Source organism: Rhinatrema bivittatum, chromosome 6, assembly GCF_901001135.1.
Source record: "Rhinatrema bivittatum chromosome 6, aRhiBiv1.1, whole genome shotgun sequence".
NCBI lineage: Eukaryota > Metazoa > Chordata > Amphibia > Gymnophiona > Rhinatrematidae > Rhinatrema > Rhinatrema bivittatum.
The window spans coordinates 186,454,140-186,475,503 of record NC_042620.1 but is presented as its reverse complement, the minus strand read 5'-3'; the positions used below and the strand labels follow the sequence as shown (position 1 = coordinate 186,475,503).

The following is a 21,364-nucleotide window of genomic DNA, read 5'->3' as shown; positions in this document are numbered from 1 at the left end:
TAAGTGCACTTTACTTGAGTAAATGGCTTTGAAAATTGCTATGGTAGTACGTTACATTTATGTGCATAACTCCTTTGAAAATTGTCTCCTACACACATAAGTGGGTGTAAAGGTCTGCAGGCAGTGGTGGGATAATATCCAAAGGGAAAACATGTGCATAGTCTCCCTTTGCAAACTGGTGAAAAATATGTGGATAACTGCTTAAAATATCTGCTGGCTGCTACAAAATTACTCCATGCTCATTATGCAAATTTTTAATACATGAAAACACTTTTAAATGCATGAAATAATACACATTTCAAATACTATCAAAAAACACAACATAATGACCATATAATCTGTGAATATTTAATGGTAAAATGAATTGTCTCTCATTGCAGTGTGCAAAAATTACATTCCTAAGAAGAATTCATGCTACCTTTATCTCCATAGATCAGCTAATCTTTAGATCTATTTTTAAATTCTATTAACTTATGTTTATAAAATGTAGTATTTAAAATTTTTAAAAAATGTGTTTGTGTCTCTTATTCCTTTAATTTCAATCTATTAATCATGTATTTTTTATTCTCCATTTTATTTATTATTACACTCTGGGCCAGATTTTCGAACCCCCTCCCTTCCCCTATCTAACCCGCCCCCCAGCCCTACCTAAATCCCCCCCTACCTTTATTATTTAAGTTGCGCCTGCCTCCAGGCGGGCGTAGGTTGCACGCGCAGGCCGAGTGTTGGCGCGCGATCCCCTGACCTAGCAGGCCTTCGGAGGCCTCTGGCCATGTCCCCGCCCCGGACCGTCCTCGCCCCGCCCCTTTTTGCATGGCCCGGGACATACGCTCGTCCCGGGGCTTTCGTGTGGCGCTGAGCCCATGCAAAATAGGCTCAGCACGTGCAGGAGGGGTTTAAAAGGGTTACACGCGTAACCCTTTTAAAATCCGCCCCTCTGTATCTTTACTATTTATTGTAAAACTCTGTAAATCGTTGTGATGGTTCCAAACGATGGTATAGAAAAGTTATAAAATAAATATGCATGTAACACTAATTAAATATAGATTTATTTATACAAAAGTTACATACAGAAGTGAAAAGTACCATATACTTACAGTTCCACCAGTTCAATACGAGGAAAGACATAGGATACATTTTTATTGATTTATTCCAGTCCCTTCTTTAAGAACATGCAGATGCTTACCCTGGCTCCTGACACTGCCATGTCTAGCTCCGTGCTGACACTAACACTGGATATCTCATCAGTATGGCCATATAAAATTTGCATAGGTTTAGGTGCCATACCCACTGGTGCTCCTCCCTGGTGTTAACATGAAAAGCAAAAAAAATATTAAAAAGTAACATTAAAAATTAAAATCAATATGCAGCGTCATGCTAAGTTAGCATGATTCATCCAAGAAATGAGACTGAAACACATCTTCCTCCTGCTGCTGGTCATTTCATGCTACTTACAGCATCATAATAAGTATATTTCTGCTTAGCTTTTGGTTAATCCTGTTTCTCATACTCAAGGTTAAAACAGACTGGCAGGAAATATTGCCCAAGACCTGGTGGCTTGGTAGAAAAGCTTCACATTGCCAGTAAATCTAGAGAAATTCAAAATTATGCTCAGATCTATGACCAGTGTCAGGAGATTTCTTGGAGATTGGTGCCAGTAGGGCACACAGACGTAGGAACAGCCTGGATTGATTTTGGATCCTGAGAAGTGAGAGCAGGTGATCATTACCCATAACTGGAATTTCTATGGTTTCTCTCAGAGAAAACTCTGTATCCCATCCATCTTGTGGATGCACAATCATTAGGGAAATGGGACAAGAAAATTATCAGTGAGTGATAACCCAGGGATGCTTGAGGAGATCTCCAAGTGTATAGGAACAAAAGCTGATAGTTACTACGGGCAGAAAAAAAAATGTAGCTAATTTTTTATCTTGTTCCTTCTGGAGAAATACAACATAAAAGAGAAAGTTGCCGTAACATTTCTAAAGTTAGAATAACTGATGTGCAAGAGTATCGGCCTGCTATAGTCGGAGTTCCCAGTTTCCTGTAGCAGTTCGAGGTTAGATTCTGCAGCAAGGGTTTGAAAATTCTGTGGCAATTATGTAACACACGTGCATAAATTTGAAAGGATTTGCAAACTAAACGTTAATCTGTATTTTACTTTATAAAAATACATTTTTCTAATATTTCTTGTGTCCAGTTAATTTATTTGGTTCTTTTGGGTTGGGGGTGGGAAGGGAATTAGAGACCAGTGATAGGAAGAGAAAAGGGGGATAGAGAATGGGGGGCAGGGTAGGAGAAGGGATCTGGGGGATGGGATGGGAAAGGGGATCATGGAGGTCAGGGAGAAAGAATCGTTAAGGAGAGGGAACAGGAATGAGGAGAGAGGCAAAGGGATATAGGGAAGAGGAGGAGGAGAACCTAGATCAGGAGAGGGAAGTCCACCTCCTTCTGACAGTGAACACTTCCCGTTCCCCGAAAGCCCCTCTGATCTTGTTATACCCCCTCATACTCCCACAACCCCAATCCTCTCTCACTCACAACTTGTACCCACCACAGTCTCCTCATTCCTTCTCCACATCCCCAGCCCATTCATGCCTCTCTCAATGACACGCTCTCATTCCCCCACTCCCCATATTACCTCAGCCACCTTCTTCCTGCAATCACTCTCCCCTCCACCCCCACTCTCCTTCCCTGATTCACTTTCTCCTGGCATGCTCGCCCAGCCCCCTGCACACCCTCATCCACTCTTTCGTATTAGCTCGGGGCTAGGAGAAGGATACCAGTGCTGCAGCTCCTTGGCTGCTGTGTCCACTTTTTCCACTGCCAGAGCGTCGTGCTTTGAACCATCTCTGGCCCCAACAGTGGAGGATGACGACGCAGCCTGAGGCACTGCAATGTCGCTGTCCTCCCCCTAGCTCCAAGCTGACATGGTAGGGGTGGGAATAGGAGAGAAGAGATGCACAGCCATTGTAGTTGCTGCCACTGCCTGCTTGGACTCGGCCCCTAGGTCTCCTGCGGTGATTTGGCTGGGAGCAGCCAATTTTGTGCATCACAGGAGAATGGGGCCCTGGCTATAGTGAACTGTAACAGCCGCAAGAACATAAAAATCCTGCTCGCCCTGGGCACGCTTACCTGCTGTAATATCTGCCAAATCATGCACGTGGTATCCCTGGAGCCAGAAATTAAATGGATTCCACAGTAATCTGTGGCTAAGCAGGTCACAATATCTACACGAAAAGAAAAAGAGAGTTTTTCTGGTTAGGATCGCAAAAATATACCATCAATTAAAGTTATCCTTAGTTCATGTAACTGTCCTTCTTTCATCTTCCCTTGGGCAGTTTCCGGTCAGCTCAGGCACCCATTCAAGAAGTGACTGCATTTATGTTTCTGAAGCAATAAACTGAGAAATGTCTGGACCACGATTTCTATAAATGCTAACCATTTAGTTTTACCCAGTATTTTTATGACTGGAAAACAAATGGAATATTCTAGAGAAAACTGCAGCAGAAAATATCTATTTTCCCTTAGCATGAGTTGGATTTTCCACGTCTTACATAAAACCTTGACTGCCATACAATTCTTTATATAAATAAGATCACTGCTGGGCTGAACCGACAATCAGTCTTATGTGCTATGTAAAAAGACATTTTAAAGTGGTTAGTTAATGTCATATCACATTGTTTCATGACAGTTTTTCAGCAGCACTTTTATAAGGGCTCCTGGTTTCCTGCAATGCTGCAGTTGCACGTAGTAAGGGTTGCAAATTTTGGCCCTTGCTATGGAAACGTTCTGTCCCCCACAGAGCTGCGTGAGACTAGGGACGAAGCTGGCTTGGTAAGGCAGTGGCTATTAGTGCATGTTTGCAACTTGCTTCCACCCTTCGCTGGCCAATTCTCGCTCTCCCCACACTGATCAGGCTATACACTAAGAGGAAATGGCAGCACCTCAGGCTGTGTTCCTGGTCCTCTGGCACGGAGGGCATGACTGCAGATTTGCCTTGTGCGGTTGAAAGTGCCAGTAGAGCTCAGGGCAGCAGGGAATGACAATATGGCCTGAAGAGCTGTTGCTCAACTCCTCCTGCTGCCTGCATGATCAGAGTGAGAAGTGGGATCCGTGGAGCAGCTGTGTGGCAAAAGGAGTGAGAGATCAGAAGTGTGTGAGGAGACGGAGGTGAGAATGATGTGTATGTTGGGTGGAGGGAAAGAAAGAGAGCATCTGGAATGGGGAGAGGACCAGGGAAGGGAGGAAGAGAGAGAGGAGGACCAGGGCAGGGGAGGGGAAGTGAGAGAGAGGAGGACCAGGGCAGGGGAGGGGAAGTGAGAGAGAGGAGGACCAGGGCAGGGGAGGGGAAGTGAGAGAGAGGAGGACCAGGGCAGGGGAGGGGAAGTGAGAGAGAGGAGGACCAGGGCAGGGGAGGGGAAGTGAGAGAGAGGAGGACCAGGGCAGGGGAGGGGAAGTGAGAGAGAGGAGGACCAGGGCAGGGGAGGGGAAGTGAGAGAGAGGAGGACCAGGGCAGGGGAGGAAGAGAGAGAGAGGAGGACCAGGGCAGGGGAGGAAGAGAGAGAGAGGAGGACCAGGGCAGGGGAGGAAGAGAGAGAGAGGAGGACCAGGGCAGGGGAGGAAGAGAGAGAGAGGAGGACCAGGGCAGGGGAGGAAGAGAGAGAGAGGAGGACCAGGGCAGGGGAGGAAGAGAGAGAGAGGAGGACCAGGGCAGGGGAAGTGAGAGAGGAGGACCAGGGCAGGGGAGGAAGAGAGAGAGGAGGACCAGGGCTAGGGAGGGGAAGTGAGAGAGGAGGACCAGGGCTGGGGAGGGGAAGTGAGAGAGAATGTGGGAGCAGGGCTGAATTTAGAGATAGGTCACCTACTTATTCTCCCCCCCACTCTGGATTCCCCCCCCCCAAAAATACCCAAACCCTCTTCTCACCCCTCTCCCCCTCCACAATTCTCTTTTGTCTCTTCCCATCTCCTATTCTCTCTCGTTCCCTGATCTTCCTTCTTATCCCTGAGATTTCAATTTTCCTCTCTTCCCCCACATTAATACCTTTGATCTCCCACCCATAAAATTCCCCAAAGAAGAAATGATACAGAGACAGAAACAAAGTTGGAAAGCAGCTATTACTTTTATTAGAAGAAAGCTTTCATTAGGTAGAGGTCCAGATTCAAAGGGGTTTGTCCAGGTAACTCTTGAGTTAAGCAAACACGTTCAAAGCTCCAGCCGCTCTAACTGGATACATCATTCCCCTGATAAAATTAATTCCCATAAGTTAGAGGCATTCTGGGGTGGAGAGAAGTTAGCTGGAGAATTAGCCAGGTGACTCCAGTACTCAGAGTTAGCCGACTAAGTCTGGATGTGCCTGAGAAAAAGCCTAAAATGTTATCCAGGAAAGTGTACCAGAATAACTTAAACTTTCACCCACCATATTAAAAAATATAGCCAGTTAAGTAGCAACACCCCCCCCCCCACAACACCCCCCCCTCCTTTCTGAACCAGCAGGCCTGATTCCCCTCCTCGTGAAAGCAGTAAAAATGTTATCTGTCATAATTCCCGAAGGCCCCCCCCCCCAGCACCCCAAATGATTTACAAGAAATTGCAGACTTCAGCAGCCCAAGGAGCCTCCCCCCACCACCCATCCCCCAATCTCACAAATGCTACATGGGTTCTGGGTGCCCTCTTATCCCCCCACCCACAGCACCTCCCCCTTGCATCCTGCCCTACCAGTCTTCCCCCTAAACCTCTGTGGCCCTCGAGAGCGCGGTACATTTCCACTACTCCCCGGGGCGTTGGTAGCGCACACTGCTGGCCCTGCCGTCAGCCCAGAGCCCACGTAGTATTAACAGAATCGGCAGGGGGGGGGGGGGGGGGGGCGGTGGGCAGGCTTCTGAGGTCTCTATGGCCAGGAACGTCTTGAAAATCTTTTGTGAGAGGGTTTCTGAAGGGCGTTGCGTGCTATCCTCAACAACATTTTTAGTGATTTTGGGGCTTGGGGAATCTGATCTGCTGGCCTGGAAGGAGTGGGGTTTTTTGGCTACTAAACTGGTTATATTTTGAATATAGCCTATTCAGGTTAAAGTTATCTCAGTAATGTACCTGCATAACTGTAAACCTAACCACTTATATTCAAATATAGTCGGTTAGATTTAAAAGTTAACAGAGTAATGTTAACCATAACAACATTAGATGAGTAATTACAACAGAAGATTTGACCCAGTGAATATATGTGACAAATTATTTGGTTAACTTTAACTGGATAACTTGTCCACTCACCTGCTTACTGAATATGGACCTCACATTATTTAATATGCAAAATAATTCAAATTTATGCAAAGTTGCCACAGAATTAACACTTGCTGAGAAGGTACAGAGAAGGGTGATCAAAATGATAAAGGGGATGGAACAGCTCCCCTACGAGGAAAGACTAAAGAGGTTAGGACTGTTCAGCTTGGAGAAGAGACGGCTGAACAGCCATGAAGTTAGCATGTAGCACATTTAAAACTAATTGAAGAAAGTTCTTTTTCACTTAACGCACAATTAAACTCTGGAATTTGTTGCCAGGGGATGTGGTTAGTGCAGTTAGTGTAGCTGGGCTTAAAAAAGGTTTGGTTAAGTTCTTGGCGGAGAAGTCCATTACCTGCTATTAAGTTGACTTAGAAAATAGCCACTGCTTTTACTAGCATCAGTAGCATAGGATAGGCTTAGATTTTGGGTATTTGCCAGGTTCTTATGGCCTGAAATTGGCCACTGTTGGAAACAGGATGCTGGGCTTGATGGACCCTTAGTCTGACCAGTATGGCATGTTCTTATCTACCTGAGCTGCCACAGGAAACTGGGATTGTGACCTTTATTGGAATGTCTCAACATCTGGACAATAACCACAATGTTAAGAAGAGGAAATAATACATTGCATCATCTAATGACACAGGAAATACTCAGAAATGATGACAAAAATTCAAAGTCCCTAACACACATTGACCATTATACTTAAAGCAGAGGATGAAAGATTTAAAGGACTGAATTCTAATTAAGGCTTCTGAATTTTGGCTAGAACAGAAAAAAAACATATATAAAACACTCCCAATGGGAAACTGGGTTTTTCAGCTCTAACCAAAAGACCCAGAAAAAAGGGCCTTTCCTTGGGAAGCTCTGATGTCATCATTCAGCCACTGCCCTCACACGAGTCAAGAAGTAGTATGAGAGCATTCATTGAATGACATCATTGGCGAGGGATTAACAGGGAGCCCAAGCTCAAGTCCCACTGGCTAAAAAAAAAGCCACCCCAGGAGGAGTGGACTAGACAGAAGCCCACAAAGAGATGCCACAGGAGCAGCTGAAGTGAATGAAGAAGGGAGGTAAGAGAAGTACACAGGAGAGTGAAATGGGAAGGGAGAAGGATCCTCTCAGGCCCACACACTAACCACCCACCCGTCTGCCAGTGTCCCCCAGCCACAAAGACTCATCCTGCAACATTATGAAGTTGCATTTTGCAATTTTATCTTATAGGCATATAAAAATTTGAAGATAAAGTGATTTATGCCTTATTAAACTTAATCTAAAAATGTACTGTGAAAATACAGATAAACACCTATTTTTAGTATCCTTCAAAAACACCTAATTGTCTGAAAACTAAGCAACTAAACCTGCAATTTATAAACAGCTAGGTTCAGATGCCCTAATTATAATTATAGCCAGAAGAAAATTTAGATTTTTAGACACAACAAACCAGTTAACTACATTGGAAACTGCTATTGGTCCTCATCACAGTTCATTTTTGTTTCCAAAATTTTGCAAACAATTCTATAATTTATGCTCTTCATTTTCAGATTTTGTACTGCTTGGTTTTACTTATTCCTTTCCAGATTCTAATTACAGGTCTTAGAAATACAGCCATGAAAAAGGTTTAGTCATCCATGATTGGTCAGCAACTTTGAGCAAATTGAAAACCAAGCCTTACTGCCAGTACACCAGTATCAGGCCAGTTATGCAAAATTAGTTAAAAGAAATCCAAGGAAGTACCGTATTTTTCGCTCCATAAGACGCACTTTTTCCCCCCCAAAAGTGGGGGTAAAATGTCTGTGCATCTTATGGAGCGAATATAAAAAAATCCAAAAATCTAACACCCCCCCCCCACCAGACCTGCCAAATTAATTTACTACAACCCCCCACCCTCCTGACCCCCCCCCCCCAAGACCTGCCAAAAGTCCCTGGTGGTCCAGCGGGGGTCCAGGAGCGGTCCGGGAGCGATCTCCTGGACTTGGGCCGTCGGCTGCCAGTAATCAAAATGGTGCCGACGGCCTTTTGCCCTTACTATGTCACTGGGGCCGACCAATGGCAGCGGTAAATTTTCTAAATTTAAAGGGTTGGGATGGGGTTTTTTTTTTGGGGGGGGGGTTTCCCACAGAAATGAAAAGACAAAAGTTTTCTGATCTGGGGAATGGACCGAAATGGCCCTCCCCAGAGCCAAAAACAAAATGGGGAGAAAAATGTTACGCACTCCCCTAAATTTGCTCCATAAGACGCACAGACGCCAGGGGACAGACCCAATTTAGCACAAAATTATTATTATTTTTTTAATTTTCCCCCTCTGAATCCTAGGTGCGTCTTATGGTCAGGTGCGTCTTATGGAGCGAAAAATATGGTAGATATCTAGAGAGAATGCTGCCATTGAGATAAACATTCTTATACCTTATACAGGTATCCTCTCTTTCCAACTACTTTGTTAAAATTTTTTTTTTTTTACAAATTTATTTTCAGTGGGCAACCAAAGTGCTCCCTTTCTGTATTCTTATATTTTTGTCTTTGTTGCACACTCCAGATTCCTGACAGATTCCTACAGCAGTGCCCACTTTAATGTCCTATAGCTTTCCTTCATTTAACTTTCACCAACGAAGCAATACTTAAAAAATGTGTAATGTAATTTGCTTGGTATCATTATTGCTGTAAAAAAATGTTGCAAATATCACTGAAACAGATAGTTACTAGGATTTTAAATATAGACTGATAAGTTCCTCAGAAGTTTTATGAAAACCAAACCTCCTTCAATCTCCACCTTGATAACAGCAGGAAGTACTGCTTCTAGCAGGGGACCGATAGCTCATGCTGTATAAACAACTTACAAAAACCTTTCCATTTCTTAAATGTGAGAGGTCTAGATGAACATACTGGTCATGGAGAAAGCTGGATTCTTAGTTTTATTGGACCATCATACAAAATATCTAAAAACAATGCTATGCATGTTTTCCATACCACAAACGTTTCTGCTTGAGACATCTTCATACTAAAAGCACGTGCATATCATCTTTAGATAATTTTTACATTGCTACAAAAAAAAAGTCTCAACCTGCAAAAATTGTTTAAAAAAAAAACCTTCAACACAAACACATACATGCGCTAGCCATCGCCTGCCTTCCTGTTAAAATTCCTTACCCATATGCCTGATATGTTGTGCAAGCAATTTGCCTTTTGTGAGGGATGTCACTCTGATGCTGTTGTCCCAATATCCAGCACTGAACAGCAGTTTTCCATCATGGGATACGACGAACAACTTGGCAGTGATCTCCAGGCCAGGTGTGAAAGGGCCACTTATGGTACGCTGGGTTCTGCAAGCAAGGTTTACAGTGAAGTTGGGCTTGGTTACAAAATCTGTAAACTTATACCAAGGCCCAGTTACTTTTTAAACAAACAGAATGTAATTTTCTAGATTGTGTCCTAGTTTTGGGCTCTTGATAGATGAGATGAACCCATGTAAAAAAAAACAAACAAATAAACAAAGGAAACCTAAAGAGGTCACAACCATGCACCTGTGTGGATTCTGTAGTACTTTTCAACTTTTCCCTGATCAGGTTCTGGTGAAATTCATGGTTGGCTTTTACACAAAGTTTGAAACCCATTGGTCCACTTTAATGAAAGTATCATTCCTCTGGTTGGACAGACAGAGCCACCATCACAGACGTGCTGAAAAACCCCAATACAATACATCCAGACAACTATTTGATTACATTTTCCAGGCAGTACACAGAGGCACCTATACACAATAGTTTTTTATTGTAAAGGATTGTTTTCCAAGACATTATGAGGGCAACTTTCAAATTGTGCAGAAGTGTAAAATCTACAAATACCTTTTACCCGCAGACTTTACAGGAATTTTGAATGGGAAAACACTCCCTTTGAAAACTTAGTATTAAAAAGCCACACACAGACTATCTGCCATCTGGCTGGGTACCTTTTCCAGGAAATAAAATGTGTATGTGCTGACCCCTCCCCCAGGAATGCCTCCTCCTTTTGCATGTATCCTGGCACTACCTGTGCACTTTTATGCTCAGAGAGGGTAAGCAATTTTCAAGAGCCCATTCCTATGCATGAAAGGAGAAATTACTACTTACCTGATAATTTCCATTTCTTTAGTATAGACAGGTGAATCCAAAACCAGTGGGTTATGCACCTCTACCAGCAGATGGAGATAGAGCAAAGCTGACTTCACAGTATATATACCCCCTGCAGTGACATTAGCCCACCAGTACTCTCTGCAAAAGCCAACTGTGGACCCACTAATAAAAATCTTGATTATTAATAGGCAATCAGTCCAGCACTCAGCTAACAGGATACCACAGAGCTCAGAAAAAGGAGTCCACTAGTCCAGGGAGAGGATTGACAATTACCAGTACTCTCAGAACAAGCAGCTACGCAGGAGGACAATAGCACAACCATTCAGCAGCCAAGGGCAAGAAGGTGGATTCACCTCTTGGTACTAAAGAAAAAGAAATCATCAGGTAAATAGTAATTTCTCCTTTCTTAGTGTTCAGACAGGTGAATCCAAAACCAGTGGGATGTACGAAAGCTACTCCCAAACAGAGTGGGAGGCTGTTTGCGGTCCTGACAAAACCACAAAGTGCGAAGGTTGCGTTCTCTCGGGCCAGCACATCCAGGCGATAATGCCTGGAAAAGGTGTATAAAGAGATCCATGTCGCAGCTTGGCAAATGTCAACGTGAGACAACAATCTAACCTCTGCCCATGACACTGCCTGAGCCCTAGTGGAATGAGCCCTAACCTGACTATGCAACAGCTGCTCAGCATCCACATGCGTGGCCATGACTACCTCCTTAATCCAGTGGGCTATTGTAGCCCATGACACCGGCTCACCCTGTTTACTCCCAACTTGGAGTATAAACAGCCGGTCCATCTTCCTGAGAGGTTCAGAAACCTCTAAATACCTCAAGATATGCCTTTTGACATCCAAGAAGGTACAGAGAAAGGTGACCAAAATGATAAAGGGGATGGAACAGCTCCCCTATGAGGAAAGACTAAAGAGGTTAGGACTGTTCAGCTTGGAGAAGAGACGGCTGAGGGGGGATATGATAGAGGTGTTTAAAATCATGAGAGGTCTAGAACAGATAAAAGTGAATCGGTTATTTACTCTTTTGGATAATAGAAGGACTAGGGGCACTCCATGAAGTTAGCAAGTGGCACATTTTAAACTAATCGGAGAAAGTTCTTGTTCACTCAACACACAATTAAACTCTGGAATTTGTTGCCAGGGGATGTGGTTAGTGCACTTAGGGGCGGATTTTCAGAGCCCTGCTCGCGTAAATCCGCCCGGATTTACGCGAGCAGGGCCCTGCGCGCCGGTGGGCCTATTTTACATAGGCCCACCGGCGCGCGCAGAGCCCCGGGACTCGCGTAAGTCCCGGGGTTCTCCGAGGGGGGCGTGTCGGGGGCGTGTCGGGGGGCGGTCCCTGTCGGCGCGCCGTTTTGGGGGCGTGTCGGCAGCGTTTTGGGGGCGGGTACGGGGGGCGTGGCTACGGCCCTGGGCGGTCCGGGGGCGTGGCCGCGCCCTCCGTACCCGCCCCCAGGTCGCGGCCCGGCGCGGAGGAGGCCCGCTGGCGCGCGGGGATTTACGCCTCCCTCTGGGAGGCGTAAATCCCCCAACAAAGGTAAGGGGGGGGTTAGACAGGGCCGGGCGGGTGGGTTAGGTAGAGGAAGGGAGGGGAAGGTTAGGGGAGGGTGTTAGAGGATTCCCTCCGAGGCTGCTCCGATTTCGGAGTGGCCTCGGAGGGAACGGGGGTAGGCCGCGCGGCTCGGCGTGCGCCGGCTATACAAAATTGATAGCCTTGCGCGCGCCGACCCAGGTTTTTTAGTAGATACGCGCGGCTCCGCGCGTATCTACTAAAATCCAGCTTACTTTTGTTTGCGCCTGGAGCGCAAACAAAAGTAAGCTATTCGCGGAGTTTTGAAGATCCGCCCCTTAGTGTAGCTGGGTTTAAAAAAGGATTGGATAAGTTCTTGGAGAAGTCAATTACCTGCTATTAATTTGACTTAGAAAATAGCCACTGCTATTACTAGCATGGGATAGACTTAGTTTTGGGGTACTTCCAGGTTCTTATGGCCTGGATTGGCCACTGTTGGAAACAGGATACTGGGCTTGATGGACCCGTGGTCTGACCCAGTATGTCATGTTCTTATAGGCCCTAACAGTCAATATTCCTCCACATTTCTTTCCCTGTTCAGAGACAGCAGGGAAATAGACTAATTCAAGTGAAAATCTGAGACCATTTGTTGCATCCGTCGGTTGCAGACGGCTGCGACCGCTCTGCCTCACCTATCTTTTACCCTTTTCCTCCTCCCTTGGAAGGATGGCTGCCTCTGCTGCTGTTTGCCGAAACGCTCTGCGTCTCCGAGTCAGCATGAGCGTCCCCGTCCGCCATGCTTCTTCCTGAGGCCTCCTAGGGCATGCGCGCGCGTGTTGCCTACGTTTTTGAATACATCATGGCGGGAACCTCAGGGGCGGCCCCACCACATGACATCAGTACCTCCGGATACTTAAACCTCCGCTCCGCTCCAATTCAACGAGTTAGCAAGGACTTCGGTTTTGATACTCTGACCGCTTCTAAGCTGCTCTCTTGGATTCCATACTACCCTCCGGGGTATCTCTCTCCTACGGAAGCTCTGGGTACCCGCTCCTCAGGGGCCTCTTGCTTCTACTCGCCCTCCTGGGTTGTCTTCTTTCTTTCAGGAACCCTCAACGCTCCTAGGTACTCGCTCCTCGAGGGCCTACTCTACTCAGGGTATCCTGCATCTCGGACCTCGGGTCCCTCTCTTCATTCAACTACCGAGGGAAGATATCAGCACTGCTACTCTGTGAGTATCACTACGCTCCAGCTCTCTTCATTCCACCCTTCAGGTGCTCAGCTTATCCCGCACTGCGGAACACTGCCGCACCTTTGCTACATCTGTGTGAGACCATCAACAACAGAGACTGTCTGAGCTTACTGTGTTATCGCTGAACTACAGTACTGTCCGTTCCTTGGGCAAGATTCAACTCCAACAGCAGTATAATAAAGCTTTCTTTCCTCAGTGTCTGCTTACTAGAGTCTAGCCAATCATTGTGGTTCTCCACGGGGCCCCTCCCCGTGGGAAGAGTCATCGCCACTTCGACAAAGAGTCCACAATATGCCACAAACCCAACACCATTTTTGGCAAAAAGGAAGGAACAGTATGCAGCTGTATCGCACCTGGAATCACTTGTAGAAATGACTCCTGGCAAGACAAGGCCTATAGTTCGGATACTCAACGTGCAGAACAAATTACCACAAGAAACACCGTTTTTAAGGTCAGTAACCTCAAAGAAAGGTTATGCATCGGTCAAAAAGTAGGGCCTGCTAAAAAAAAATCAAAAACTAGAATAAGACTCCAAAAGGGCACTGGTAACCGCAAGGAAGGATGAAGATGCTTCACTTCTTTCAAGAAACAGGCCACATCTGGATGAGCCGGCAATGGCCCACTCTTCACCTAACCTCGGAAACAGGCAAGAACCACTACCTGTACCTTTAATGAATTAAGGGCTACCCCTTTTCTCAATACAACTTATAAAAATTCCAAAATGAGTGGATCTTAACTAAATGAGGAAGAACCCCTCGATCTTCATACCAAGCCTCAAACATGCGCCAAACCCGCAGATAGGCTAAGGAAGAGAAATTTCTTGCCCGTAGAAAGGTGGAAATCAACGCAGTAGAATATCCATGCTTCAGCAACCAAGTCCTCTCAAGGACCACACCATATGACAAAACTGATTTGGATCTTCATGAAGATCAGGTCCTTGCCACAGCAGATCCCTGTGCGGCAGAAACAGGAGGGAAGAGTCCACCAGGAGCCTTCACAAATCTGCATACCACGGTCTTCTGGGTCAATCTGGTGCCACCAGAAGCACCATACCCCTGTGACTCTCAATCTTCTGAATTATTCTGCCCAACATGGGCCACAGGTGAAAGGCATACACAGCAGCTTGCCTTCCGGCCTCTCCAGCATGAGGGTATCAATGCCCAAAGATTTTGCATCTCTCCAGCGACTGAAGAAGCGAGGGACTTTTGCATTGCGAGAGGTCGCCAGTAAGTCCATAAATGGAAGGCCCCAGTGATCTACTATTAGCTGAAACACCTCGTTTGACAATTCCCATTCTCCCGGATCCAGACTCTGTCTGTGAGAAAGTCTTACATTGTCTTTTCCCACAAAATGGGAGGCTGAGATCTCCTGAAGATGCACTTTTGCCCATTCCATAAGTTGGGCTATTTCCTGCAACACTTGCTGGCTCTTGGTTCCCCCCTGCTGATTGATGTGAGCCACTGTCGTTGCATTGTCCAACATTATCTGGACCATTCTACTTGCAATTGGTCACCAAACCACAAGCATGCCAACCAGATGGCACAGGTTTTCAGCTGATTGATGCTCCAGAGAGACTCTTCTGAACTCCAACACAATTGTACTGACAGCTCCAGACAGTAAGCTCCCCAACACAGAAGGAACGCATCTGATGGCAGTACTAGTCAGTCCAGTGATCTTAGGGAAACCCTCTTTCTTAGATGATCTGCTTGTAACCACCACTGCAGGGGAGTGCAAACCTCCATCGGTAGGTGAAGCTGAATTGAATAGTCCTAACTTGTGGGCTCCAATGAGACAACAGACAGCACTGAAGAGGACGCATATGCACTCTCACCCACAGCATCACCTCCAGGATCGCTGCCATTAATCTGAGCACCTGTAGATAGGACCACACTGTTGGGTGTATTGTGTTTGTCAAAAGATGCACCTGCACAATCAGCTTCTGAATGTGGCTCTCCGGCAGGAATACCTTGCCCTGTTTCATATCGAACCAGAAAACGAGATACTCTAGTGAATGAGATGGTTGAAGATTGCTCTTGGGCAGGTTCACCACTCAACCTAGCTCCTGTAACAAGGAGATCACCTTGCATGACATCCGAAGGCTCTCTTCCAGACTCTTGGCCTGAAATCAGTCAGTCATCCAAGTACGGGTGTACTAGGATCACATCCTTTCTCAAGTCCGCCACTGCCACCACCACCATAACTTTGGAAAAGTTCTTGGCGCTGCGGCCAATTCAAAAGGTAGTGCTCAAAACTGATAATGGCATCCTAAAACTGCGAAAAGCAGAAACCGTTGATGCTCTAGCTGGATTATATGCAGGTATGCCTCAGGCAAATCCTGAGACTCCCCCGACTGTACAGCCATTAACACTGAATGCAAAGTTTCCATTCGAAAACGAGTCATATGCAAATGACGATTGCCCCCTGTGAGATCCAGGATGGGGCAAAAAGAGCTCTCTTTGGTCATAATGAAATAAATGGAATATCAGCCCGTATTTTCTTGAGACATGGGTACTGGAACCACAGCCTGCAGACTGAGGAACCTTAAAGTACACTTGCCAAACCCACAGATAGTCTAAGGAAGTGGAGAACTTTCTTGCCCATAACAATATGGCAATCACCACAGTAGAATATCCACAGTTCAGCAACCGAGCCCTCTCAAGGGCCATACTGTAAGACAAAATTGATTCAGAGAGTTGCAGGGAGAGACCATGAATATGACCCGAGGAAAACTGTGAAACTCCAGCGCATAACCATCTTGTATCACCTCATTAACCAACTGGTCTGATGTGATTTCGACCCACTTCTGATAAAAGAGAGAGAGGCGAACCCTTATCTCCTGAACCCGGGAGTGGGTCAGCACACTTTCATTGTGAGACTCAGGAGACTCTACTACCCAAGCCTGCACCCCTTCTGGGCTGCCTGGGATGGAGGACTGAGACCTACCCAAAGGTCGAGCCCTCTGAATTTCAGCTCCTCTGTAGGGTCAAAAATGCTTGGATCCCCCAGTATGACCTCTTGAGATGAAGGAGCACGGTGTCTTTTTCTTATCTTCTGGCAACTGAGGAACCTAGGACTCATCCCACTTATTGGGGGATGAGTCCTAGGCCGATTTCTCCAGCTCACTCCCAAACAAGATTGAGCCTTTAAAAGACAGCTTTGAAAGGTTAGACTTGGATGTTACATCAGCCAACCAATTTCTCAGCCTTAACTGACTCTGGCAGCTATTACTGAAGCCACCTCTCTGGCTGAAGGGCAGATCAAATTGCAGCCCCATCTGCCAAAACGGCGGCTGCTGGTTCAATCACTGCCCTGACATTCATATTAGATTCATCGACCTCCTGAGAGAGAAGCAAACAGGAGCGAGTCTCCAGGGAACAACAAGAAGCTATCTGCAAAGTCATTGCCACTTCTTCAAAGGCCTGCTTAAGGATGGCCTCAATTCTCCCATCCTGAGCATCCTTCAAGACCGCTTCACCTTCTACGGGAATAGTTGTTCACTTGACAGCAGCACACACAAGCGCATCCACTTTTGGAAAGTGCAATTGCTCTCATGCAGCTAAATCTAGGGGGCCCTTCCAAGACTTGTTCCTCTTTGAAATTAGCTTCTGGTGCACCCCGCTGAAGATCAATTAATTCTCGAATGGCCTCCATAAATAGGGAAGAAACATGAGAATTTACGCAAAGAAATCAAAATGGGATTTTTTTTCTTTGGCTCAGACATGGATTCAACCCCAGGTACTCCCAGCATCTTCAATGTCTGGGAAATCAGAACCGGCAACTCATCTCTATGAAAGAACCACAACCTAGATCTATACGGCTCTAATCCCAGAGGAATATCCTCATCCTCCAGGAAGTAAGGATCGGCTTAATCATCTGCGCCATCTGGATCCCTATCAGGTAGATCAGCTCCTGGGGTACTCTTACCCACAGCACCAGGTGTGTGGGATTTCACCACCTGTGACCCTGACCTGTTAAGATTGGCTGGGGCGGAGGACTGTGCCTAAAGAAAAGACTGTAGTCCTTGAAAGAATTCTACCCAAGAAAAGGCAGAGGAATCCATGAAAAATCCAGGGGGCACATGTCCTGTACCCACTGAACTACCTTCCCTCGCTGATGAACCAGTTAGGGGAGCTCCAAAGTCAGGCGAACCTTCTGGTAGCTCTTTTTCCATTCCCGCACCAGGCTGGGAAGAACCGGGCTTAGTAAAATCAGACAGAGGTAATTCTCCCTGAGCCTCCAAACGGTGGTGACACGAGGTAGAGGGAATGCCAGGCTGAGATGCCCGAATTTGACAAGCAACACATAGGGAAAAGCGCTTAGGCTTCTTTGCTATGGGTGCCATCAATCTGTCAATACGCCCTAACAGGCATATAACAGTGAACCCAAAATTTAGGTGTTCTAAAATTAGGTGCTCAACACTGTGCCTAGATAACTGCACAAACTGAGCTCAGATAGTGCGTGCAATAATGCATGTGCGCACAACTGGGCGCCCTGGTAGGTGCTCCTATGCACCTAACTAGGCGCCCAACAGGCTGCATAGCTGGGTGCATAATCACGAACCGATGGAAACTGAAGAGGGCAGTCTTTGGGGCACAAAAACGCACAAAAACACTGGCGTGGCCTACCATGCGACAAACAAGACAAGCCTAAGAGCGGGGCCTAGCCAAAAAATGCTGCTCACCCCGCCAGAGTGCCTATGTCCCCATAGCTGCCACGGAGGCGGGAACGACCATCAGCCTGTCCTGGCTGAGTACAGAGTCGGTCTCTGGCTAACAGGGGAGAGGGCATATACCTTCACCGCTGCACTCGGCTTCCTGCACCCGCTTACCTTTCAGCTTTTTTTTTTTTTTTTTTACACCTAAATCCATGCCGGCTGAAACCAGCTACCAGACCAAGGCACTCATCTGAGGGAGGGATCCAAAGATATCACTTCAAGTATTCTCGACTGAGGGAGGGACCATAAGGTGTTACCACAGGACAGCGGGGCAAATTAAATTTCCTTCTTCTTTTCTCCTTTTAAAACTTAAAGCAATCCCGAGTAGGGAGATGCACGTCCATTTGCTGGGAGACGGAGAATACTGGCAGGCTGATGCCACTGCAGGGGTATATATACCGTGATATCAGCTCTGCTGGCATAGGTGCATAATCCACTGGTTTTGGATTCACCTATCAGAACGCTAAGAAATGCTATTTTACCCATGGAAATGCCTTAGAAAATTGCCCTCTATGGAGGTAATTTTGTACCAGCTCACATAAAGTCTGAAAATATGCACATACATTACACTATGTATATTCACTTTGAAAATGATACCACCAAAACCACTCACCCACAATTACACCTGATAATTTGCATGTGGGTGGAGGTGAGTAAGCAAGTGACCCAGATAAATTGTCCCACATATTCTTGCCTAAAGTTAGCCGGTTACATGAGGCCAGGTAACTGAAAACCTAACCAGCATTGTCAGAGCAATGCTGGAAGCACAGGGAGCAGGAAAGAGAATACCTTGCTCCCAGCTGCAGATTTAAAGATTTGGGGTGGGGGCAGATCTGGTGGGGAGGGGTGGGACTGGTTCCAGTGCCTAAGAGGTTGCAGGTGGGCAGGAAAGCACCTCCTAATGAAATTTAAAAAACAGAGAAGGAGGGTGCTGTGGGGCGACCTATAGACTCCGTTTTTTTTCTTAACACTTTGGAGGGATTTATTACGGTGGGGGGATGCTCGGCCTAGCAGGGTCAGTTATGAAATATTCGGAATGGGGTAGTTATCAGGCCGCAGTCACACAGTGCACTTTATTTTTAATACAGTACCACTTAACCAGCTATAAATGTTTGAATACAGCCAGTTAAGTCTTTAGTTATCTGGCGAACTCGGAACTGCCCCAGAATGTCTCTTTAATATCCGGCTAGATTTTAACTGGATAAGTGGCCCAATATTCAAAACTTGTCATTTAGCCGCATAACGTCTGAGTTATCCAGCTTAATGGCTTTGAATATTGGCACAGGATGTTTTGGGGGAAAATTTACGTGCATACTTTTGAATATCCAAAAGTATGCATACAGGTCAAAACCCTTCCCCAACTCCACCCTCAGGCATGCCTCTGCTCAGCACACAGGGCATTTTAAGTTTACTTTCATATCAGACGGGCAATGTTATAGCAAGCCATTTCAGCAGGAAAAGCACTATGTTAGCCACAGAAATGCCTTTGAAAACTATCCTCACAGATGGTAATTTTCAAAAGCCATGTACCCAGGTAAACAGGCAGACTGAAAATTCCCTGCCCTGTACATGGGTAAAAATAAATACAGGGAGCAATAACGAATATACTTTTGCCTGCAAGCTCAGAGGTGGGGTTAGATTCGGGAAGTCAACAATGTGCATAGGTTTGCATTTTCAAAACTACATGTCTTTTTTTGCTGGGGAAAACTAAAAGTCCATGGGCAAAAATGCCCATGCATTTTGCAATTAACTGCCTAGTTTTGAAAATTTCACCCTTAACATAGCTCATAAAAATTCTAATTCAATAAGCTCATGCAATTCCAAAATTTATAAAACAACGTTCAGTATAGTTCCAAATAATCTGATTAGTAGGAACACATGGCATTAATTTTCTAATATTTTCTTAATTCTCTGACTTTTAAAAAATATCACAGAAGCAAGCTTGAATTTCTCATTGGGTAAAGAGCAGCCTAGTGGTCCTGTGGTGAAAGCCATGCTGCCTCCTCTCTTCTGGTGGCACTTTTTCCCCAAGTACCATTTTGAGCGGCATTAGATCTGCTTCCTTCAAGGTGCAGGGACTTGTAAGATGGCAGCATTCAGAGCACTGTACAACAGAATAGCTGCTGGATCACCCCTGTGCTTGATGGAAGGAGGGGGAGATGCAATGGGTCACTATCAAGCAAGCTGAATATTGAGGGCTACCCAGAGTAGGAGGTGGCACCTCTTTCATCATCATCATCAGATGATGATGAAAGAGGTGCCACCTCCTACTCTCTTTCCCTTCCCCAGCATTTTAAAATAGGGACCCCCACCATGCTCCTATGCCTAGGGTGTTCAAAAGGTAAACCTGACCTGTCACATTATGCCTAAACCAAATAAGTGTTACTTTAAAACAGCACTGATCTTATCAGGAAAGGAAATTTACTCTCAGTAATAACCTGTTCAACAAGGATTACTGCCAAAGAGAAACTGAATTCAAAAAATCTCTTATGCTTCTTACGATCAAATATCAAATATTTGGGCAACCAAAAAAAAGTCAAGGAAATGAGACTGAGCTATCCAAACACCCTTAATTCTGCCTGTTATGCAATGCAACCTCATATATTCCCTGAAAAAGTTCTGCTGTGCAGACAATAAACGAGCACATTTGGGGAAAGCTATGGCTGCTTGGATTCAGTTCTTGTTCCAAATATTGGAGATTAAGCCATTAAAACCAAAAGTTATGGCTCTGCTATTATGCCCCTTCAATACGGCAAATGAAAACATAATCTCTAGAATTGGATCAGTGAATTAAACATAAATTATTAGCCTTTTCAGTCATTTGTTTTTTTTTTCCCTATTTTTGTACGATCTGAGTTAGTGAACCCTACCTTTCTTCTTTATGTATTGTATTTACTTATCAAACGATATCTGGATGGACAACTTCTAATGCCGAGAGCTGGATACAAACCTGCCTATACCTTTTCTCAATTTCCCAACACAAGAGCATCATCAAGCCAAATGCCCAACAAAAAAACTGCTGCATCTTTCCATATCTACTTACTTTGGATTTGTCAGAGTTTGGTCTTTGAGGAATGTAAAATAGTTGGAAATATTTTTGTCATAAGGTAGCCAGCCATGGATTCCAATAATGCAGCTCTGATTTATTGTTACCTAGCAAGAACACAGAAAGCAACAACACTGAACAGCAAGTTGGCGAATGGCATTGAACATGTATCACATTAGATTTCATTTTTTATTAGTAAATAAAAATTAAGTACACTTGGTGCTTTTGATAGCTAGTGGTATGTTTCTAGAGTAAGGTAGCAGTTTCACAGGTCTGCAATTGCATACCAAATCTTACCTGCAACAGTTCCTGCTAACAGAGTAAATAGATATGGATAATCACGTCTAACAGTGGGTAGTGGTGGGATACAGATGTGGCCATGTATATACGTAGTACACTGCTGAATACTTATCATCCATGTTAGATTTGAACTTGAGACTCCATAAAGGA

General features: G+C 45.4%; 1 protein-coding gene across 2 annotated transcripts in view; it reads right to left on the bottom strand.

Annotated features, from left to right (window-relative positions):
- The window catches only part of NBEAL1 (neurobeachin like 1), a 324,484-nt gene that overhangs the window by 10,894 nt on the left and 292,226 nt on the right, over positions 1-21,364 (bottom strand). For both annotated transcript variants that reach the window (XM_029606300.1, XM_029606301.1), the window contains 4 exons: positions 20,912-21,021; positions 9,425-9,597; positions 3,136-3,230; positions 1,187-1,303 (listed from right to left, as the gene is read on the bottom strand). In XM_029606300.1, coding sequence (XP_029462160.1) covers positions 1,187-1,303; positions 3,136-3,230; positions 9,425-9,597; positions 20,912-21,021 — 495 coding nt within the window. The remainder of the gene's footprint in view (positions 1-1,186; positions 1,304-3,135; positions 3,231-9,424; positions 9,598-20,911; positions 21,022-21,364) is intronic.